The 24087-nt window shown below is 36.9% G+C and overlaps 1 protein-coding gene across 1 annotated transcript in view; it reads right to left on the bottom strand.

Annotated features, from left to right (window-relative positions):
- NRCAM (neuronal cell adhesion molecule) overlaps window positions 1–24087 on the bottom strand; it is a 105498-nt gene that overhangs the window by 51497 nt on the left and 29914 nt on the right. Inside the window, exons 2-11 of the mRNA XM_017733131.1 lie at window positions 17523–17711; window positions 15136–15153; window positions 13012–13117; window positions 9064–9260; window positions 8049–8171; window positions 7503–7673; window positions 6998–7054; window positions 4863–4974; window positions 2695–2879; window positions 1130–1261 (exon numbers count right to left, since the gene is read on the bottom strand). Coding sequence (XP_017588620.1) covers window positions 1130–1261; window positions 2695–2879; window positions 4863–4974; window positions 6998–7054; window positions 7503–7673; window positions 8049–8171; window positions 9064–9260; window positions 13012–13117; window positions 15136–15153; window positions 17523–17613 — 1192 coding nt within the window. The 5' untranslated portion in view covers window positions 17614–17711. The remainder of the gene's footprint in view (window positions 1–1129; window positions 1262–2694; window positions 2880–4862; window positions 4975–6997; window positions 7055–7502; window positions 7674–8048; window positions 8172–9063; window positions 9261–13011; window positions 13118–15135; window positions 15154–17522; window positions 17712–24087) is intronic.

Genomic DNA, 24087 nt, shown 5'->3' with positions numbered 1-24087 from the left:
ACTTCAAATATACCTATTGAGGGTTTTCATTTGCTATCGTTTTCAGTTGCTATTACCTAGATTCTGACTGTAGAGAATCCTTCTCCATGTCCCAAACTGGGTGAATTATAATTCATCAAGAGACTTAAACAACTCCCAAATTTCTGAAAGTAACAGAAGTGACACTGTCATACTTTAAACAGACCAGTATTTTAGAGTACATTGTCTCTCATGAGCCAATAGGTGAGACTGTCTGGTTTTTTACTGTTTTGTGGAAGAGGAAGGATAAAGGTAGAAGAGCCAAGTGTGACTTTGCAGTACAGGGTATGCTCAGTGCAAACCCAGCTGACAACACACTGCAGTGTCCTCCAGCAAGTTCTTTCCAAGGGAAGTTGTACTATATATAGCAGCTACCTTGTGTCTGTCATACAGCATTGCCAGTCATAACACTGCAGCAATTAAGTGGCTCAATCACCAATTCAGGGCTGCTTTTCTTACCCATGCACACAGAAGCAGCTGTTCCACTGCCTTAGGGGTTCCTTTTCTTTGACACCTACTTGGCACAAACTGTTTGCCAGGTAGCTGCTGACACATCCAGACAGTTTTTGCTGTTGCAGCTTCTTAGAGCTGAAGCCTGAAAGGCTCAAACATACACTAAGCTGCAAATCCTGCAGTGTACTGCAAATCCTGCAAATCCTACAAGTGCTCTGTATAGCCACACATGTAAGGACTTCACTTTTTAGGTCACATTTAGGATTCCTAGGCAACATTAGAGTTGCAGTGGGGCAGCAAAGGAGATACCCAGCAGACATGACTGCCACAGAAAGACAGTGGTAACAATGACACCCCAGCAATGGCCCTGTGAGAGGGACCACCCAATCTCCACAAAGATACACAAAGCAGAATGCCAGACAGAATAATCAGGAGCATGGTTACACATTTTAGTTCTCTCAAGCATATTAGAGGCACATTTTGTTGTTTTACTTTTATGAACCACAGTATTTTTATGACATCTTTTATGATTTAGCATTACCTGTCAGGCAAAAACTACACAAACACATGCGTTTCACATCTATTTGGAAAAAAAAACCACCCTAAGACTCCTCATATTTTCTTACTCATACTCCTGTAAGGTAATTAAGAATCTTACTTGCTATGGGAACACCATTTGCTAACCAGCTTATACTAGGCTTTGGGTTGCCATTAGCTCTGCAGATCAATGTTCCATCTTCTCCAGGAGACAAGACCAAGTTTCTGGGTGCTGTTATCCAGTATGGAGCAGCTGGGTTTAAGAAAAGAAAGACAGCAATTATTTTTCAAAATTACGTACAGAAAATCATAAGCCACAGGCATGGTGATCAGAAGATAATTCAAACAAGGTATGTGTAGATACAGACTTACAGCTATACTGTTACTTTGCATGTACATATATACATATATATGTGATACTCAATTGAGTGGTGGATCATACATTGGCTAAACTGAGCCTCTGGTCACCCACTGCATTAAAATTCTGAGATAAACAACAAGAGGTTCTTTGTTCCCTCTAGGGTTGCCTGCTTTGAATCTAATTTGCCTTTCCTAAAGCAAGCAAAATTTATCTGAGAATGGCATTTGCAGAGACTACAGTGGTCTTTTGATGAATTTCAGAGATATCCATGCTCTTAGTAGTTAGGCTGTTAGGAATGAATTGAAGTTTGATTACACAAAAAGATTTCATGTCAAGGGTGAAATTTAGAAATGGCAAAATCCTTGGTCTCACTCAATTCAATGGATGATTGCAGTGGGGCCAGATGTTTACCTGGGACAGATGAAAACACAGAGATCAAAATGGGTGAAACACTGTCCTCACTAAAAGATATTCACCTATTTCTCCATCCTTTTTTACAGTAAATAACCACAAACAGCATATATTATCACATCTTGCAATTAATTTTCAGATTTTGGATTGATGGACAGATGCAAACAGAAAATTAAACTTCTGTTCTTAGAAAGGAGGTTAAATGTGATCATGAAATTATGCTGATCTACAACAAAATAAATGACTATTTAGCATGCAAAGTAAGCAATACAGCTGATTATTTCAATGACTAATTAACTGTCATTACAGCTTTTTGTTTCATGGTATTCACAGCATACTTACAATTCCTATTTAGACAAACATATTGTAAATGCTTTTAGAACTGTAAGGCATCATCTTGGGTAAAAAACATGAAGAAGATAGAAACCCAGAAATATCAGGAGAAGAGAGAAAGGAAGAAAAATATAAGACTGTAAGACAACAATGAAATAGAAGAAAGAAATTATCTGGGTTATATGAATGGAGAGAAGAAAAATGGAGAAAATAAGGAGGAGATGATGAAGAGAGATAAGGAGGAAGATATAGAAACAAGAGAAAGAAGCAGTCTAATGACAGATAATCAAAGGATCTAAAATAAATGTAGTACTTGTGCAAGCTAAGACATTGTTTTACTACTGTTACAGTAAAATCCCAGTTTAGCCTGATGCTTTACAAAGTAATATTAAAAGATGAAAAAGATATTAGAGATAGTAAAGCCCTTCCAGTGTTAGAATTCAGAAAGCTGAACGTTTCCTCAGGGTGATTTTTAACTACTATCATTCATCCTTTTAGCTATACTTCATCCTAGAAAGCCTGCTTCATCCCTGCCTTCTGGACTCTTGACAACATTACATTAAGGATAATTTTAGTATTACCTTTTACAGTTACTGAAATGACATGATGAACCGAACCTAATGTATTTCTTGCTATACATTTGTAGTTCCCAGAGTCAGCTTCAGAAACATCTATAATCTTGAGAGTTTTCTTAAAGTTTTCAAAAAACGTTCTGTTGGCTGGCAGTTCCCCACCCTCTTTAATCCAGCGGATTACTGGTGTGGGTCTGGAGAAGTAAAAGCACAGATCAAATTTAGGGACTGAAGAAAAAGAAGATAAGAGTTCAGTACATTAATATTTTTAATATATGTTTTATAAATAATTATTTTAAGAGCCTCTACCCAGATTCTGGGCCTCATCCAACAAATATGAAAAATATGCCAGCATTTGTTTCTAGGAAATGACAAGTCTCACTAACATTGCCAATGGCCATCTGTTCATAGGATTAATCATTACAGAATACATTTGTCTGCTGATTAATCTAAAAAACATGATGGTTAATAAATGAAGACAAGTTTATTTCAAATCACATTGTGCTTCTACTACTAAATTGATGCTCATGATGCTTTTAAAGGTAGCTTCTAGATAATGACAAGTTTATAGCTGTCCTTTGTGTGAGCGATAGCCTAATGCTTCATCAACATCATAAACTTTACAAAAGAGCTGTAAGGACACAGAAATATTTGTTGTGAGAAATCAAGAAAAAAATGTCAGTGCTGAGTCAAGTATAGCTACTTGTCACTGCACCGAGTCTAAATCTTGGCTATGCCCCATGTTGTCCACTGAAGTTGCAAGTTGATCAAACACATGGAGATACACTTTGAAAAATACAAGAAATAGCAATTTGTTTCTTACTGAATAGAATGTCCTCTCTCAAATAGTAATGGCTCTAGGCAAATGTTTCCTTAGCAGTCTAATATCACATATTTTATAACAGACACCTAGCAAGACTGACTTTTAATTATGGGGTCAGTGATTAGGAATAGTTGTTTTGAACAAAATCTGTATTGGCCCTCTGTGGACAAATATTCCCCACTGATTTTTTTTCTTTTAATTACATGACAGATGAAGACACAAAGCCATATAATATATTACACTCTATTTTTTTCCACAGGTTTTATCCAGCCGTTTTACTGGAGTTTGGCTCACCAAATACTTTTATTGCAGGATTGTCAAAAGGCATGTAACTATATTGCAGATGAAAATTATCACTCACAGGGGTGGTTTTGCTAGTGCTGCTGGGGCAGACACCTGAGCAGGCCACAGCTGAGACAGAAAGACTGCACTGATGCTCAGATCAGGCTGTGCCTGAGTGTGCTCTGTGGAGGTCGTGCAAGTGAACACATGTGCGTGATGCTGTGGTGCATGATTTGCAATTATTGGCTTTCCTCATGGCTACCTGACAGCACTGCATTATATGCCTTTGTGCACTGTAAACATATTTACAGTTCTTGAATTAGGTACTAAAGATTTTCCACTTCTATTCTATAAGATAAGATAAATCTATTCTAAGATTTTCCACAATCTATTCTCAGATTTCTTCCTGAGAACGAAACTGATTTAAAGATTCAGTTTCAGATCAGCCTAATTCATGAAGTTAAACTGCTCTTTAGTAATTTTCTTTTTGCACAATAACCAGCAGAAGCAAACTTGCATTGCATTGAAGAAACAAGCACCAATTAAATTCAATTACAATGAGAAATTAGATGTAAGGACCTGAAGAATTGCTCTAACAATTCCCACCTAGCTGATCTACTAAGTAATTATTAACATATATAAGCAGTCTTCTTGGATTAGAACATCAAATTCTTATGTATTTTTATATAATTCGAGAACCTAATGATTGTAAACATAGGAAAACAACAGAGGCTTTATTCCTGACTGCTAGTCTGTGGATGTGTGCCTGAGTTTAGTCTATAGCATTTCTTGCCTGTATCCTTTAAAAACAATGGTACAAACCATATCCTGTGCATAGGGTTTGGGGATATGAGAAGGCAGAGGCCATACATGTTCATAGCCAGTTTCAAAGTCTGCTGATGCCCAAGTAAATGGTGGAGTTCCTTAAAAAAGCTCTTTCCGTTTTACACTTCTGCTTCTTTGAAACACATCAGCTTATACAGCGGTAACATTCTAAGCATCCCTGAAATGTTTCCCTCTGTTTCTGTATTTCTATTTAGAAAGAAAAAAAAAAGTCTACAAAGTAACTCACAATCCTGCTGCAATGCACTCCAACAGAAGCACATTTCCTCTGAGTTCCACTTTGGTACTTGTGCTACCTGTTGGTGTTAGAAGAACTGGTGGCCTTTCTGTAACTGGCTTTGCTGGAAGAAGAAGAAGTAAAATAATTAAATTCTAAATTTTATTGTAATACCAATCAAGTGCATACATCCATTCTCACATTTTGGACAGAGATTTTGCTCCACATTGGCCATTTGATTAAAAGTCACTGTGCAGCACAACTACAAAGCCGAACACATTAGTTTTTTGACAGACATAACATATCTGTTAAATGCCACCATTTTGAACACATAGAAGAAAAATGTTATTATTAAAAGACAGGAACAATTGATACAAAGCTTTTACAGAGGCAACTATGCAGTCTTAATCCTAAGTAGTTGCTGTTTCATTTAACAGAACTATAATGGAGAGTAAGAGGCCCCTGGTGTGAGGCACAGTGCAAGACTGAGAGTTACTGAAAATTTCTGGGCTTCCATCAAAACAAAAATAAAGCAATGTTATTTTAATCAGAAATATAAACCAAGGGAATGAAAGGTACAGTCTGCTTTGGAATAGGTTTTAATATTTTCTAGACAATGTGAGGCAGTGTTTCAGAAATTAATTATTGTATTTTCCTCTTACTATATATTTAACTTTAATTCAAGCTGTTCCTCAGTCTCGCAATAAAGAACTGTTGGTTAACCTGTAAGCAATAACAGACAACTATAAATATAAGACTCATTTCTGACATCATACTCTGTTGGCTTTTGAAGTATATGGTATTTCCTGTGCCTTCACGGAATTCAGAATAAGAGTTTTCTGTAATTATAGAGTGTTTTCTGTGACTCCTCTAATGTTCTCTTGTAGCAATTTTAATATACAGAATTAAATTGCCCCGAAGTGCAGTAATAGTCTGAAACATTACAGTAAATCATTCTGTTTGTTAGGGTACAGGATTTACTGATAGATTAGCATAAATACAACACTTTGTTTTAATCCAGTATGTGCTGTGAATTCCTTAATAACCAGTACACAAACAACTGAAAGTTGTTGGGAGAACAGAGCAGTCTAGAGTCAAGAGCACAGCCGACAGTCACAGCAACAACTCATCTATGCAGTGTCGGTGCTGCCAAGGGCTGCTGACTCACTTGGCCAGAGTATGAATGTTCAGAAGAATTACCCATGGTGGTTCTGAGCTAGGAGCCAGCCCAACAGCGTTTTCCTCACTAATTGTAGCTAATGTATTGTTTTGTGTTCAGGTACTTATTTCTTGTTTGTTCCTCCTGAATAACATATAATTTTTATATAGAGAAGTAAAATATTCTGTGCCCACGTTTTATTTTAGATTCACACAAGTTATGGTTTAATATGTGCAAAGCCCCATTTCAGAAGGAAAAAGACAAAAAATGGAATAAATATCAAGTATTTTCTATGTCACAAAATATAAAGTGAAGAGTCTAGAATCAGTGGTGCTCCAAAGTCAGCCTTGCTAAACACACAAACATCTGGGAGGATTTAATTCAGAACATACAAAAGACCACTCAACATGGATTAATGGAAAGACCAGCTTAAACACCAAACAAACAAAACCCATCCTACCCCTATGAAGTTATTTCTACAGATAGTATTAAAGTGTATGTTTTTATTAATTCCAGTTTCACACTTATGAAATAAGTTAAAAGTTAATGGTACATTCAGTAAGTCATTAAATGTGAAGTGGATCTGTTAAGTGCTTAATTGCTGTTATTTACTATGCAGCACATGATATTGAATAGTCCTAGTGATAATGAACATATCAAACTACTAGGAAAATTGGAGGGAAAATATTAAAAAGGCAACGCAGTATAGAAGCAGTTTCTAAAATCTGCACCAGTGTGAAAGGACTCTTTTATTATATGTGTTTATGTTTTCTATAAGCCGTATGTTACAAGAACATTGAAACATTAAATATTCTAAAGGATCACACTGTGCAATCCCTTTGTTAAGTATGTATTATCACCAGCACTAATTGATATCTTTATTATAAACTGAAAAGGGAGCAAAAGATTAAGTAGCCATGGAGGTGAAGTTAGTTAACTAAATGCTACTGTGAAACAAGGAGTATCAGTGGGGACCAGTGTAACTCACCACCATAAATATCAGTGTCACTCAAATTAGCAGCTATAGTGTCATTCAATGAATCCACTGAAATAAACAGAATATCATGAAGAAAGCATAAAGAGGGATAAATAAAAGTTCTGGGAATCAAAAGGTGATGACATGGCCACGGGGAGTTAATCAAGTGATTGATTAATTTGTTTCAATAGTTACAATAATCATAATAACTTTATATTGCACTGGAAAAACATCTGAAAACTGTTATTTTTTACACAGTATTTTTTCTATGTATCAAATCTTAAAAGACATTTTTTCAAAACACAAAGCCTTATAAAGCAAAAAATGATAGCTTTTCAAATCAATTATATATCAAGAAAACTGGAGATTACATTTCAAGTTTATACAGTAATGCAATTTCTTATTCAAAATTAAAATGACAAAATTCCCTAGCATAACACTACTTAACTTTAGCATATAACTTGAGAACTTTGGATAAATACTGTGTAAGTATGTAATTAGATAATGCAATACCTACTTGAAAAGACTTTTACAGATATGGGTTGTTTCTGCTGTATAGTTTGCGTATGATTAAATCTTGCATAGCAGATATAGTCCTCCCGGGTGTCTTCCGGTTGTACATTAGCAAAATAAAGATCTCCATTTAGACCTTGGGAAACTCTTTCACTTTGAGGCAGCCTTTGGAAAGCTAACGGAAAACAAGAACACATTTATGTCAATTATAATTGACACACTCTATTATTATGATCTGCAGACTCCACATTCATTGAATTACACTTTTTTGTGGCTTGGTACATATATAGACATTTCTAAGCTTCTTGAGGAGATCCCTTGTCTACCCATTCTTCCCCAGTGGGTTAATCTACAACTTACATTAAGATCTCCAGCTGCTTTTGGCTTCGTGCTTTTGGGTTGTATGTCTGCTTGTTTCCTCTGTTCTACAGAAATGGAAATTCACTGAATTTTAACCTACAGGGAAACTTCACCCTCTGTGGTTTTGGTAAGCAATGATCTACTACGTAGAAAAACTGCAAAAAGTCAACTGCATAAAAAACAAACTCACCATTATCCATCCAAAATATGATAGGTGGTGGTAAGCCAACAGGAGGTCTACAGTGCAGTACTAGTGAATCACCTTCGCGAACATGGTTTGGTTCTAGTTTTTCTTTCGTCCACAAAGGCGATCCTATAGAAAGTAATTTTGACACACACACAAACTATGGATTGAAAAAAACTCAAAAATTTAAGGGAAAATGCAAAAAATATTCCAGAGAAATGGAAGAACTACATCCATCAGAATGTTAAGTCCTTCCATGTTTGTTTTATTTTTTTCTCTTTTATGTTTTTTTGGAAGAAAAGTGCAGCAATGATTTAATGAAAGTATAATCAACTGATTCAAATTATTTTGTCTATTCACTAAAGGTTTTGCAACAGTTCTTGCAAAATTTTAACTATACTGAAAAAAAAAGGTAAGGTGCTAAATTAGAAAAAGGCATACACCCTCCTGAAGCAGTGTTATACGTGCAGTCTTTAATTAAGATGTGAGAACAGCATATTTTAAGCTGAGAAGCTTGAAAACTAATCTGAGATAAAACTCATAAAAAGCTGTAGAAACAATCTACCACTAATCAAAATTTTTTAGCTTTATCTTCTTCTTAGTCCCAATCTGTTATGTTTTAAAGCTATTACAAAAACTATGGAATACAGACTTCATAAGCAGAATAAAAATTGTTGTCATCAATTATGCCATTGATGTAATCAAATTATCCTTAAAGGCTTAAGGATTTAAAAAATTTATTCTAATAGTACTGTCATATATACAACTCAGTTTTAAATATTAAAGGTTATCCAGAGGTACTGAGAAAAAACTCTGGTTATTAAAATTCTGTAAAAAAAATATTTGAGAGAACATGCAATAGAGTATTATACCTAAGTATTAGAAAATAGGCAATAACTTCTAGCATGGTCACTTGGATGACTGAATTTTTAAGACAGGAAAACAAAAAGGTGAAAAGTTCATAAGCAAATAAGAAAACCAAAGCGTTTCATACTAAATGAACACGAAGAGCTTTACTTACTGGAAGGCCTTATAACAATATTGTTGGAAATGGCTGCTCCTCGTTCATTCCTTGCTGTACACTGGTATACTCCCTCATATGCTTCTGCCTTCCCACCATTCATAATATTTACGACAAGAGTCCCTGAATTTGGTTTCATTGTTACCTGTGCATCTTTATCTATATCAAAATGAGTTCCATTGCGCGTCCAGGAGAAGCTAAAACAACAAAAACAAAAAGAAAAGTTTCTGCTTCAGCTGCTTTTTGTAGATTGTATGGAGAAAAAGAAGAAAAAACTAATTAACAAAGATACATGTTATTTTTTCATTAGCAGATAAGTAAGACTTGTTCCCAAACTAAATTAACTAATAAAGCAATACAGATCTTCTAATATAAGAAATCTGGCAATATTTTAAGGTAAAAGGTTTGGCTGGACTTGTTGACAGCAGCTATTTCAAAGTAAATTATTTTTTTAAAAAATACATTAAAATTTTCTGGGGTTAATCATACATGGAAAAGAACTAATTTCCTTTCTACTAAAAATGATGTGGTAGCATCTGCAAGAACTGGTATTGCTAAAGATGCATTAGCATTTCCATTATATAACCTACTGTTGAAAGGGTTTATAAACTTGTCTTTAAAAATTTGCTCAGGGCTGAAATGTGTCATTTCAGGCCCCAGCAGGAAACCATTTCTTTTAATTGGTTTGGCGATTTTGGAGTTATGCAAGTGAATTAAAGACTATGGTGAGTTTGATTTCTTTTCACTACTCTAATGCAAACAAACATCATTCTCTAACTGAAATGTTATAGTCTGATAGCCTTTATTTAACCTAGCAAATTTATACTGGTGCTACTCAAAACAAGAGATGTTTTGAAAAGTAGTTATTAAAAATGAAGACTAATAGAACTCATAAAAATTGTAAAGAAGCAGAGATTCATAGTCTACAACTTAGACTACTGTAAACACCAATTTCTCACTTATGCTCTGTTCATGGTCAGAAGTATTGTCACAGAGAGCTTGACCAACACCTATGAAGTACTGAGCACCCACAGGTTCAAATACTGTGAACAGTAGTTTTTGTACTTGTTACATTTCAGCTTCAGAATCTCAAGCACAAACACTCTTTTTGCTGATTAGAATGCTTCCTAAACTATAAATGTAAATGGCACTGGAAAAGCTCAAATTCTAATTGACTCAAATTGTGTACTGACCTTCAGCAGCAGGTGGGCAGGACTGGACATGGTATTTGCACCTTGGGCTGGGGGAGAGAAGAACTGGACCTGCAGCAGTGCTGCACCACACTGCAGTGTTGTTGGGAGGACTAGCATGCTTAGTGAACTAACAGCGAACCTCTTTCTTACAACTTAGCAGGTGAAGCTTCAGAATGTGGGGTTTCTGTTACCAATGACTTTAAGGACGCAAGAAAGTGTAATGTAGCTTCAAATGAGAGGTGGAAAATGTGGTACAAACATTTGAGATACGTGACAGTCAGAGCCTTTGCTGCTCTAGCTATGGGCAGCAGTACATCTACAAACCTTTATGCCAGGTGCTCCACCAATAAGAAGTTACCCTGTTTTAACAAACAATTCACAGTGTGGGCTGAGAAAGTCCACCTTTGATTTCAGAGCTCTGGAGCAGCTCAAGTTCCAATACGCATTTGCAGGTTTTTGGGAGTGATGGACTAACCACACTAACTATTGAGACAAATTATATCTATGTCATATCTTAAAAAATAAGCAAGACTAAGCACAAGCTTTTAAAACTCATTAGAAAATTCTGTACTTAAAGCCTGTCACTTCCTCTGTAGCAGGGGAACAAAGCAAGATTCATGTTTGATGGGGAAGATGAGGATGTACAGCAGAGAGGCCTGGCACATGGCTCAGGTATGTCAGTCTCACAGACAGCACTCTTTTTCTCTCAGGTAATTCCAAGCAAGTGTTCAAGAGAAACATCTGCAGAAGCAATGCAGCTGGCCCAAAGCGGACATCATCTGATCTTCCAGGTCAATACCCAGACTCTTAAAAATGGCACTGGGCCAGCCAAACTAAAATGCTGGTAAACAAAACAGCTCTGTGACACTCCTGTCCTTAACGGAACACCACTAGAAAGGGTGGGAAGTATCCCAGATAATTTCCATCTTCTCCATTCTACATTCTGCTGCCCAGCATGATAATGACCATGATGCCAAGGCAACCAGCACGAATAGTGCAGAAAAAAACCTGGTTATTTGGAAGAAATACATCTAACAAGCTCTGTATGTGTCTGAATGAGCAGTTTTAGATGGACCTTGCTAGTAAGGTGTAGCGTCACACTGCTAGAGCAGAGAGCTGCACATTTCCATGTTCCTAGTCTCTCAATCAGAAGCAGTTACTAACAATGCCAGAATGTATCACGGCTACGGATGCTGCCAGTTCAGGTACTCAGTACCTTGAAATGAGTAGTTTTCAAATATTTCAAGATGCTGAAAGAGGATCTTAAAATGGACAATGATCAGGAATCTGATCCATTTCTGCCAAAACCAAAACCGAAGGCTATTAAATACACAAGGCTGCTGATCAATAAAGCTGACACACACTGCATAACTTCTGACAAATTGTATTTCAAGATCAGCCTCATAAAAGGGAATGATATACAAAACATTACATTTGAATGTATTAGCATTAGTCTGACTTTATTCAATGTCCATCCTTCTTAAACACTATGCCTAAACCTGGCATGTGATCCAGTTCATAGTACAGCATGCCTCCTAGTGTGTTCCATGGGCATTTACCCATCTGCTCTTGTAATAATCAAGTATTATTTTATTGTTAGAGTTTTGAGAAGAAAAAAAATGCTACAATTGTTTGATGTCTCTAGAAACGTTTAAATGTCAAGTGTGATAAGAATCAAAATTATGCCACTATCTGGTAGCTGTGTAATTTACAGAGGTAAGGATGTGTGCATGTTTCTGCATGTGCAAGCACATGTCAGAGACTGAAAATAGTTCATGCCTCAAACACTGATACAAAGTTTTGCTCATTATAAAGAAGCTACAACCAAAGAAGCCTCCCTGAAGACTGGGACTTTGAACTGAAAGTCAAACTGCTGATTAGATAAAGGGAAACCCATTGTTCAGTCATCTCAGGCTGAGGGAAAGGTATGCATCCACAAAAGGCCAAAGCCACCAGCTGTGCTGAGAATCATCCCTGGCTGAGTTTGGGGTGGGGGGAGAGCCCAGCTCACAGAAGCCAGGTTTACACAGACTCCCCCCAGCTGAGGGGGAAGGAGGAGGTTTTGGGTGTGTGGTGCAACCTCTGGTCAGAGGCACTGAACACCCATCCTCCGTTACACAAACCGGCCCGGCTGTGGAACCCCCAACCCCACAGGCCACATCCATGGGACCTTCCCGTGAGAGACAGCTGAGGGGGAGCCATAATCCATCAAAGACCCCCCAAAGTTCTCCTCAGAGGCTTTGCACCACCGGACTGCACGTGATGCAACAGATCCCGAGTCTGCTGTGAGAGACTGCTCCCCTTTCCCCATGGGGGACATGCGTGGGCATTGCCACCTGGCTCGAGGGTACATAAACCCATGGGATTCTATGCTTTTTGGGGGACCTTCACCACCAAGATGACCAGCTGGAGAGGATCAATGGACGATCGTTGGGATCCACGGAATGGTAATATCGTCCTTATTCTGTCCCTGTCACTCTCTTTCTGTCCCCCCCAACTATTTTTCTACTTCTTTCTTTCTCTCTCTCTCTATTTGCTATCAAACAGAACCCATATTATTGTCACTGGCATATGGTCTCATTTGCACCTTATTTCAGGCAGAGAAATTTCTAAAGAACCCTAATAATTGGATCTTAGCAGCACATTCATACACATAATCTTGATCTTGTTAAATTGCAGAAGTTACAATATGTTCTCCTAGTTCTTCCATGCTGTTAGGCCAATAAAAGCAAAAAAAAAAAAAAATGCTACTAACCTAGGAGGTGGCTTTCCTTTGGCTTCACACTGTATTACAATATTCTCTCGAGGGTCAACAATGTAATCTTTTGGAGATTGCTGAGTTATCGTAGGAGGTTGTGACACTTCATTATGAAATACAACAAAGAGAGAGGATTTTAACAATATTTTCAAAGTATCACCAAGACACTTTTGTAAGCAGATAAAGAAGAATTGCAGTTAGGAATCAAATCATTGACAGAAGAGTGGGATTAGAGTATCCTTTGTATAAGGAGGCTGAAGCTCTCTACCCTTGTAAATCAGTGTAGCTATACTAACTTCCAAATGAGCTATCCTGATTTACAGTGGATGAAGATCTTGGCCAAAAAGTTCAATGAAAATACCATTTCTATACCTCAGATTTCAATAGATTTTCACAAAACCAAAGGACACTTGAATTCTAAGTCCAACAAATCTGAAATGAAGAGTTGCAAGACATAAACCTCCACAAAATGTTTTTTTACCACAAAGGAAGAAAAATTGTATGTTGCTTTGTGCTTCTAAACATTTTATGCATTTCCAAATTCTTTGTGGGTGAAGCTTTTCCACACATTTATTATGTTCGACATACTGAATTAATCTACAAAGCATGCTTTTAGGAATTACTTTTCAGGAGTAAAAAATGTGTTATAAGCAAAAGACTCTGTTAAAAATGACAAAAATAGTATCTAGTTTCCAAATAAAATGAACATGTAAGAAAAGTATAGCACTGATTCCCCTTAAGAAACCCAATAAAAATACAGTCAATCTTGTGAACTGTCCCAGGAGAAGCAATCATTTAACATTTGTGATTTGTCAAGTACTCTAAAATCAGTAGCACAGAACAAAATTTGATTCACCTGTCAAAGTAGTTGGTGTCCACCTATTTTAAGTAATTTATAACCTTTTACCATTTTCTATGCCTATTTTTGCATTAAAAAATCCTGTTTGTGATATTAAGATAGTGAGAAAGGTGTCTTCCTCAACATTATTCATATGTTTACATTTAAGTGTCGCTTAAAGAAAACTGTTTAATAACATGTCCATGAACATCCTGTGATCATAACTGTCTAAGTGCTGTAAATCACCTTTCCAGCAATACCCTTTGCCAGTGCTTTGGGGTAATTTCTAGCAACTGGAACAACATATTTCAATCATTAGAGTTAGTTGTGTTCTCATGCCTCACTCTAGCCAGTTAAAATTGAACAACTGGGATTTTTAAGTCTTCCTTAAGTATACCATTGTACATTAAGTACTACTTTGCACAGACAGAGGTAGCCATCTGTAAAACCCTACCTGTAAGAAATAGCCATGAAAAGAAACCAGATCATGGAACCATAACAAAATAAAGCAGCTAAGCAGAACAGAACAGGCCATGCAGAACTGGGTTCTGCTCCTCACTGCACAGGGGAGAATCCTTGAAAGAGGAAGGCAACATTTTTACATGATGCCTTTGTGTGTATTTCTTCAGCAGTGCTTTGAAGGCAGGCCTTTTCCCTCTCAGAGGCATTTCTTGGGGTCAGTACATGTCAGATGCCTACTTGGGAAAAGCAAATATACTTTGAAAAAGGACATGACATGAACACTGCCCAACCTACAGCATATTCCATCTGATGAACATCAAAGACCTGAAATCTCCACTCCTGTGTTATGACCTGCACTTAATACTGATTAAATTAACCATAAAACTAAAGCTAAGTTAGAACCCATAAAATATGAGGTCTACTTAAATAGCTATATCCACTGTGGATATAAAAATATGTCCACATGAGATATGTAAAATAGTACAAAAGTACATATATTTCAATAAATTTATTTTTTACCAAATATATTTACTCCTGAAAGTAGTAATAAAACACTGCACATGCTGATATTGAGTAAAGATTTTAATGTTCAAATAGCACACCATCAAAAATCACACAATTAATTTATTCAGACTATCAGAACATTGATTTATGTACAGTAGTATTTTCTGAACATCGCATGCACAAAACATCTAGATACAGCAAACCAAATTATCAACAAAATGTCAGAATCACACATTTTGGACTGCAATTCAATTTGCAACACAATCAGTATTAATTTTCAGCAGCACACAGCCTATTTTTAGTGAAGAGTAACTTACATTCTTCTAGAAGTTTTGCTTTTATTCCCACATCAGAATCAGCAGTTGAATGGACAAATGGAGATTAAAGAGAAACATTTGTTAGTGAAGAGAAAATTAGCAATTTTGAGAGGGAAGATAAGTATCTCTGACAAGTACATTGGTCACCATTAGAAAGAAAACATTTAAAACATTTAACACTGCAACCCATGCAGCAATGCCTGAAATTCCAGTCACAAATTTCCATTGTGTCAGATATTACTACATTTATCTCAAAGGTCATGGTATGAGAAACTTTTCTGAAGTGTTCACTTTTTAAGGGCAACCATGGTATGTGATTTTGGCCTTGCAAGGACATAAAACACTAATACTGAGGAGACAGCAGCAAATAGAATTAATGGAGTGCACTACCCTCATGCTGCAGTCAAAATCAATCCACCCATATGATCACATGGAAGAACTGAGTGAATGCTTCAGGCTAAAATTACACTTGTAAAGACAAAAGCACCTAATTCTACTCAACAGACTTCCAACCCCTTTTGGTTAGGAAAACAGCTAAACAAACAAAAAAATCGTCTTAGCTGTCAGATCTTTATTGCTTACTTCCAATGTTTTGCATAAACATGTCTCTTTGGCAAGAGGTCAAATGTCCTTGAGTCCCCTACATTTTCAGTCATTCCTTGCCTGCTTTGAGGAGATGCTGACTAGGAACTAATGAACTTGCTATGGATAGGAACTTCTAACCTGGATGAAACCTAAATGTTCAATTAATCAAGTATATTCCCACCACCAGGTCTCTGTGGTGGGTATTTAGGGAAGACCCACAAAAAAACCTAAGTCCTTCCCTTGTGGTGCTCTCCCAGAGCCCATTCTCATCATGATTTATGAAAGCAATACCATCATTCTAGATGCAATTTCTGGCTAAAAATTCAAGTATGCGACTTTATCAGACCCCACAAAGTTATTAGGCATGAAGTAGAAGGCAATTAAATTCTCAGTAGAGAATTAAAATTATACGTCTAAAAGAGCTATTCATTTTTGTCTATTGATGTATTTCTGGTAAATTTAACCCAAAATCTTACTCTTAATATAAAGATATTAGAGAGGTGCAGAATTTGTATTAGTTCCTAAACTACAAGACAGGCTTAAAACACTATTTATAGCCCGAAAAGATATTTAAAGAGAAAAATTAAGTTTTGAAAAAAACGCATTCATTCATCAAACTTTCAAAGCCTTCTTTAACCCACAGCTTATTGCTCTAAAGGCATTTACAACACAACAAGTTGGATGTGATTCAGATATATTGATTTTATTACAGAATTACAGGTCATTGGTTTGATAGGCTTGTAAAATGCAAGGGGGAAAAAAAACCCACCAAAGCACTTGCAATGTATGTCAGTGATTATTAAAGAAAAACATGCATTTCTGGAAGGCAGGAAGGTATCAAAACCACAGGGGTAAAGAAAGCCATGCAGATTAGAATCACAGGCAAATTTACGGATGTATTAATCCATCAATTAAACACCAACCCTAATGCTCTCTTCCCTGGTAATTAGTTTAACAAATGAATAGTCAGTGAGAGGTGCAACATGGTTCACCGAATTCTGAAAATGTGATCATGCTTTCATGAAAGAAAGTATCAACCTGAAGCATGAGTAATTTGTTAAAATCAGCTACTAAGAACAGAAAATGCAGCAGCTACCACTGCATCCTCTTCAGCAAGGAGTGCCACCTTCAAGGTTCCCCACTAACAGAGTCCTATCCTGGACAACAACTTCAGATCTTGGGATTTCTCCTCCTCCAGACGTTTCCTCATGTGTTAATGCGGGAGTTCCCTGCTCAGCACATTTTTAACATGTTTTTAACTTAGTTAATTACTTAACTGTTTTCAGGCACTGCTTAAGAAACCTAAGAGCCTTACTTACCCTTTTGCATCAAAAAACAAGATGGTTTGAGTGCCTGAATTTTAGGTACTTGAATTTTTTACTAGCTCTCATATCAGCTCCTGGGAACCCCTTCTCAGAAGGGTGATTGTTTACAGCAGCTAGGAGTTGTCCTGGGGTTTTTAGCAAATTATCAATATGATCTTAATTTCACAAATAATTAGCATTTAGCTGGGGTTTTCTGCCCTTCTTCATTTAGATCAAACAAAGGCACACTGAAGTGTAAGTAGGATTCTGTGAGAATCCCACGTTAAACCTTCTCAACTGAACAATGTAAATCATTTTATATGTACAGGTTTTGAAAATCTTCAGTAAGTGTAAATATTCTTAATTATAATGTCCTGATTGAAGTTCCCAAACACACTCCATGTTTTAGCTCCATATTGGAGTTATCTTCATCTTCCTACAGAAATTATTTAACTAATATTCCATTATTCTCCACTTATTTATCAGGTTAATACTTACAGTCAAGAGGTACATCGAGTGCAGAAATAATTTGGCACAGAAAGAGGACCAGGGAAGCTTTGCTTGTAGGTATGCTCATCTTTTTCATCATGATTTTAGGCTGTACTGAGTAAATCACACTTGAAGAATGAAGTTCAACTTCATAAGACTAGATAGCTTGCAATAGTTATGTAAGTATAGACATGAAACCTGGTAAATAATAAAAAAAAGAACAATATGTAGACACAATGGAGAGTTAAACGATCACATGCATCTCAATAATATTATGAAATACAAGCAGTCTAAACACCATATCCAAAGATAACAGTTACACCATTTGTTCTACTGAAATCCAAGAAATCCACCAGTTCTTAGGTCACCTAGATCATAACCCTTTCCTAAAGAAGCTACTAAACAACTCCTATAACCTTATTGAATGGAAATACAAATACCTCTCCTAAGAAGGATAAAGCAGCAGGCAGTCCATCTAGTCAAAAAAGAGTATATACTAAAGATAATAGTCCTCTGAAGTAGATGTAGTGGATTAAAAGCTCTCAATGCCCACCTAGGCTCACCTTCAAGCACCCTGCACCACTCCTGGAAAGAGTTATTTTAAGCATCTCCTCCAAGGAAAACATGTCAAATCATGAATTTGTTAAGTAAACTGTGGAATCTTTCTGCAGCTTTGAGTTAGGTATCCCATCTTCTCCCAACTTTGGAACTCTTTCTAATAAGATAGCTGTAGACTGAATACACAAGACTTCATGAAGGTGCTGAGGTGCTACCATATGTACTGTATCTAGGCTCCTATTTCTGGATTTCTGATTCCTCTCAAAATAGGTAACATCAAAATACTTTGTCATTTCTAGCCTGAAACCAAAATCTAATTAACTGTCAGCATATTCTCAAACACCCTTCTCCTCCTTTCATATGTGACGAACTGTCGGAAATGAAACTTAAGGGAAATCTGTTCTTTGAAATGTGCTAGATTCCCCCCTCCGCCAAGCATGAGAGATCACATTAACCACGCAGAATAATTCTGGCTCCTTCCTTATTTTTTGCATTCAGGACCAAGCTTGAGCTGAGAAGAATGTTGGAGAAGTGAAAACTAGCTGCCTGCAAGCCCCATAAGCATCACCAGTGACCTACAAAGAGCTATGCAGCCTTAGAAATCCAAATGGTGCTTATGCAATGCATTCTCAGTAAATGGACATCCCCTGAGAAAGTACTTCCAGGATGCTAGATGGATCAGAAATTTCACAGTGATCAGCATTAATTCAACTTGAAGTGAAGTGAACCATGACTTGCTCAGCTCTGGCCACAGATATGAAACACAATGCTATCCAGTCCACAAGGAGTTAAAGTTGCAAAGAAGCAGCCACTTTACAAATGTTAAAGAAAGAGTTGTTTGTGCTTCCTGAAGTTACTTAAACCAGTCTATGCTAAGAATTTCCCTCAATTTTCACATTACAGAAGAAATTATGCCTCTTAATTGCTGCTATAAATTATCCTTCTCTTTGTACAGTCCTCTGAGAAGAGACTAGAATTGGAAACTATAACTGAGGTGTGGAGCTCTACCTTTGATCCTCACCTAGGACATCAAGTTCCCTGATTCTTACTGTCACTATCTGTAAAACAGATTTTTGTTTCAAAATAAGAATATTCCAGTAGGCTAAGGTTCTAGACATGTACTACTTGGAGCTGTTGGAAACTGCTGACTGGGGCATCACGGGAGAGGGCAAGTTGCTTATGGACATTCCAAACTATCTCTAGGACTTCGTACCGTAATGTAACGACTAATTATTTGTCACGGCAGATTAGAAAAATTACAAAACATATCAGAAGAGAGAACACTGTAGTTCTGGCCTTTGCATACTTATTTATACAAACTGGAACTGCACAAGCAGACAAGGTGGCTTTTTTTTATGAAAAATACTCAGACTTTCCTAGAAGAATGAACTGAACTTTCCTACATTTTAAATGAGCACCCTAAATTGCTGGGGCTGGGGAAGGTGAGAAGTGTTTTCTCCATCCAGTTTTTGGCACATATAGTTTACTATGCTCCTGCTGCAGTGAGCAAGGGGAAGGAGAAGAGCTTCTATCAAGAGTGCCTGAGAGCACTCCAGCACGTTTCCTGCAATGAAGTGCTCCCCAGAAAAGCTGATTTTATTCCATCAACTACAGCTGTCTGCCCTTCTCCAGTTAAACTAGGTTCTCACCCACTGTTCTTCTGATCCTTGTGTCATCTCCTCATTACAGTATCACTGCAATTATCAAGGGGCCCTCTCTGTGCAATGACCCAGAATTTACAGGATACTCTGAAGTACTGCACAATTGAACCTTGACTTTTATTGGTTCTTCCTATGCAATGTTTCAGTTCTCCTTACGAAACCCTGAAAACCTGATTATCCACTTTACTGTCTTGTTCTTTCAACATGTAAAATGAGTATTGCAGTGATTTGAGAGTATTTTAAAATTAAATTGCATTTGCTTTGAACAAGTACAAATGAATACACAAGCACTGGTGAATCAGGCAGGAGCAATTAAAATGATGGGGAAAGTAATACCCTTGAGAAATTGTCTCATACTGTCTACTTCTGCTACTGCAATGTTCCAGCAGGATACCTATTGAATCTGCTGCTGGGATGTTTGCATACAATATGGGAATTCAACCTGAGAGAGGCAATGTGCCCAAAGTGTTTGCGATAGAACATTACTGAAAGTGATTTTAGGTTTGTCGGCACAACTGGGTGCTCTTGCTGAATATATTCAAGATTAAATCTGGCACAATTTAGTATGAATACAACAGCTGCTATATAGAACTAAACATTGCTTTGACATAACATTATCTGCTACAAAATAAGGCCAAGCCTCCAAGCGCAGATCAATGTAAAGGCTTCAATTGCAAAACTTGAAATATTTATACAGCAGATTGCCTTTTCCTCCAGACAATTTATTTAAGATCTTGTGTAACTCAGACATTTTGTCCTACCCTTTTCATAGGAAAACACATGTATTGTGACAATTCATTCAGGAGTTTACTCACCAATTTGTACAAAATTAGATTTTCTGTACCACCATACCTCCTTTGTACTTAAAAAAATGTCACTTGTTACATCTTCTGTGAAAAGCAATTTCAAATGACCTAAATGTACTTAACGACTTGTACATAAAAGAAAAAATGTTGAAGATTATAATCAAAAAGCATAAAATGCTTGTTTTTGAGGACAACTGCAATAGCCTTATCACTTAATGGAAGGTCTTTACAGGGCTTATGTGTTTTACACAGCTATGCTAAGTATGCAAGTATTAATAAGATGACTTAATATATTTTTGAACAACTGGTTTCAAATTTCACACTTTTTTTTTAGGTTATCTAGTATTTGCAGTAACAGGTCACCTAAAAAACTCTAATTGGAAACAATTATTTAATTTAAAACCTTTGAAATAGAAACTGGTAACAATGCACTCAGCATTACACTACCTAAGCAGCACAGACACAGCACGAATAGAAACAATAATGCTATTTAGATATTGCCTTTATTCTAACTATTTTTATGGAGGTAGCATGACATAATAGACTAAAGACCCATGTATGTGTCAACAGGCCTAAGGAGTATTCAAAATTCTGCTCTTGAATAATCTTGTAGTCAATGCAGTCCCCACCGATTTGCTTTCCCTATCTCTTACCTATTAGGTGTAAATTATCCAAGTTATGGTCTGTTTCCAGGTAGCTGGTATTAATCTACTTACCACAGGATTCATAGCTCTAGAGTGTCTGAATAGAGGTGCACATAAAAAGAAATAATTTTTAAAACTTTCTAAAAGTACACCAAATTAGACCTATTTCTCATCCTCTAGAACCCTGGAAAACACCACACTGGTCTCCTCCAAGTTTTCAATTTGCCACAATCTACTATAAATCTATCCTCTGAAGTCATCAGGGAATACTAAATCATCTTCTGTGACCTCCTGTTTATGAAGCTTAAGCCCATTGTTTTGGATTTGGCTACACTAAACGTGCTGTACGGACATACCTTTAGAGAGAACTGGATGAAAAATAAACTACACAGACAGAACTCCTGAATTAAACAAGATCTCCTCAGGACTAATTCAGATGCTTCAGGTACTTATTAGGGTTAGATGTTTATATGCATTTAGCCATTTTCAAGCTATTTTGACAAAGGCAGATGGCCTTGTGTGCCACACTAAATGTTCTCAGCAGTTTTATATACAGCAAAAAATCATCAGCCTGGTTACACTCCTGAACTGCCACTGCACTCAGCATTACTGTTTTGGCTCTGAGACTGTACTTAAGCATTCATAGTGGTCTCCTTCCTTTTCACGATCCAGACACAATTTACAGTCTCTCTACTCTCACTCTCTATTTTCCACTATGGGAAAGCCACTTAGTCCTTGAAACTTCTTTATTGACAATCCTATATTAAGACCTGCCAGCTGGTTTGTCATTCATCAAAGTCTGGTCTGTTTTGCTACATAGTTAAATTCATGTTTTTATTAATTGGTTTCACATGGCAATAAGTCAAATGCTTTTCAAAGTCTTTTACATTGACACCATCATCTTACCAAACTTGTAATTTTATCAGATATTAGAAGATTAAAATCAAGTTTCTGTCAATAATTTGTTTTACAAGCCCTACTTTCCATAAAACTCTGAGCAGAATCAATTTTACTCAAGGCCTTTAATTCCCTATCAGCTGAGTCCCCAATCAGCTTTTTCCATATGTTCACTGTGATTTATATCAGGCTATATTTACCCTGCTCAATCTGCTTGTCTATTCTGAATCTGGGCAGAACACCAGCTTTCTTCCAGTCTTAAGGAACATATTAAAAATGAAAACCTGTGAACCAGATATCTTCCCCACTGGCTCTTTTGGAACTCACAGGTAGACCCACTGCACCTACACTTGCTGAATTACATAAAACTGTGTATCTTCAACATCTACTAACGGTTACTATGACTAAAGAAGCCTCCCATCCTTATATGATGCACCATAATTTTTCTTCCAATTTGTCATGTTACTTGAAATAATAAAACAACAGCAAGAGAAGAAAATTACTGTGGAGTACATCAGAAAACAGTGCTGACCCTGTTTCTGTTCCTAAGACTTGGTCCTAAAAATACCCCTAAATATTTGCTTGCTTGTCTCCACCATGGCAATGACCAACACATCTGCCATGAGAACAGAAGCTCTTTCAACACAACTATCAATACTGACTGTACATCTGCACAGCCCCAGCACAATGAGATCCAACTGCTTCCAGCATCCACTTCAAATTTTCACCCATTTTCCACTGCCACAGAACTGCACTTGTACCCTGATGCACCCTTGCATGAGGCTGACTCCTCTGGCCCTGCCAGGACTGAGCAGGGTTTGCACTGCTCTTCCCTGAACACTATAAAATTTCATAGGTGCTAACTGGATCTCTTTGGTAAATCACTATGAGCTAAAAAAGCAAGAATAGCAGTTCTTAAAAAATCCACTCTTATTTCAACTGTCTGCTCAAGAAATACAATCTATGAGCACCAAAAAATGAAGGGAAAAAAACCCGCAAACCACAAAGCACAGAGATCAAATCTCTAATTAAGGGCTGCAGGTAAGCCTGTAAACTCAGTCATGTGTCACAGACTTGAATCCTTAGAGCAGCCACTTAGAGTTGATTTTTAAAACACTGGAGCAAAGCCAATCTGTCCTTTTACAGTTGTCTTACATATTCCCTGAAGGCCTATATTGGATTTGGCCCTTTTGAGGATTTAAAAAGAGCAGCACTTACTTTTTAGATCCTGCTCAGCTTAAATTATAAACTGCTTTGGCAGGGGTGACTATGTACATGGCTGAGCAAAGCTGCAGATAGCCCTCAAACAGGTAGGTAAGCCTAGTAAGCCTGGCAGGTCTAGATGCCTCCAGAGTCAAATCAGCATCTGAACAGCACTTTTGTATTGCAAATTTAAACAGATGTCTCAGTCTTGCTAGGGTCTTTTCTGGTGTCACAAATTCTTGATTGGATTCAGATTCTTTCACCTTTTTTACCCCCTTGCACAAAAATGATGGAATGGAACATAAAGCTAATGGTGTAGTGACATCTATTTCAGTAGCCCTTTAGAGTCATTACAGCCTGAACACTTCATCTCTCGTGCCTGTATACATACTTTACTGCCTTTCAAAGACTTGGTTGAGATGCTTGAATTGAGTGTAACTTCGCAAATCTGCTGAAGACCATAAGTTTACAAAGGGGGGAGTGAAAACATAACTTGCATCAGTTTAGAGAGAGCTAGTTTAGCTTGAAGCAAATCACTAAATATGGGAATGAAGGAAAGAATTCTGCTTGATCATTAAAATTCTCAGTAAGTTAGAAAGAATTCAGAGTAAGTGAGAGAAAATAAACTAAGAAAACACATTTTTACAGGACATGGATGGTAAAAACAGGTACCTAGATGATGGTATTATTAGGATAGCTCTTTACACTTCAACACTTTTAGAGCATGCAAATGATCTTGTTGCTCCCTAAGTACAAATAATTCAGCACGAAGTTCAACAAGACAAACATTTGCAAGTAGCCCATC

This window comes from Corvus brachyrhynchos, unplaced genomic scaffold (genome assembly GCF_000691975.1).
Source record: "Corvus brachyrhynchos isolate BGI_N302 unplaced genomic scaffold, ASM69197v1 scaffold32, whole genome shotgun sequence".
NCBI lineage: Eukaryota > Metazoa > Chordata > Aves > Passeriformes > Corvidae > Corvus > Corvus brachyrhynchos.
The sequence above is the reverse complement of the archived record's forward strand: the minus strand, read 5'-3'. Positions and strand labels throughout refer to the sequence as shown.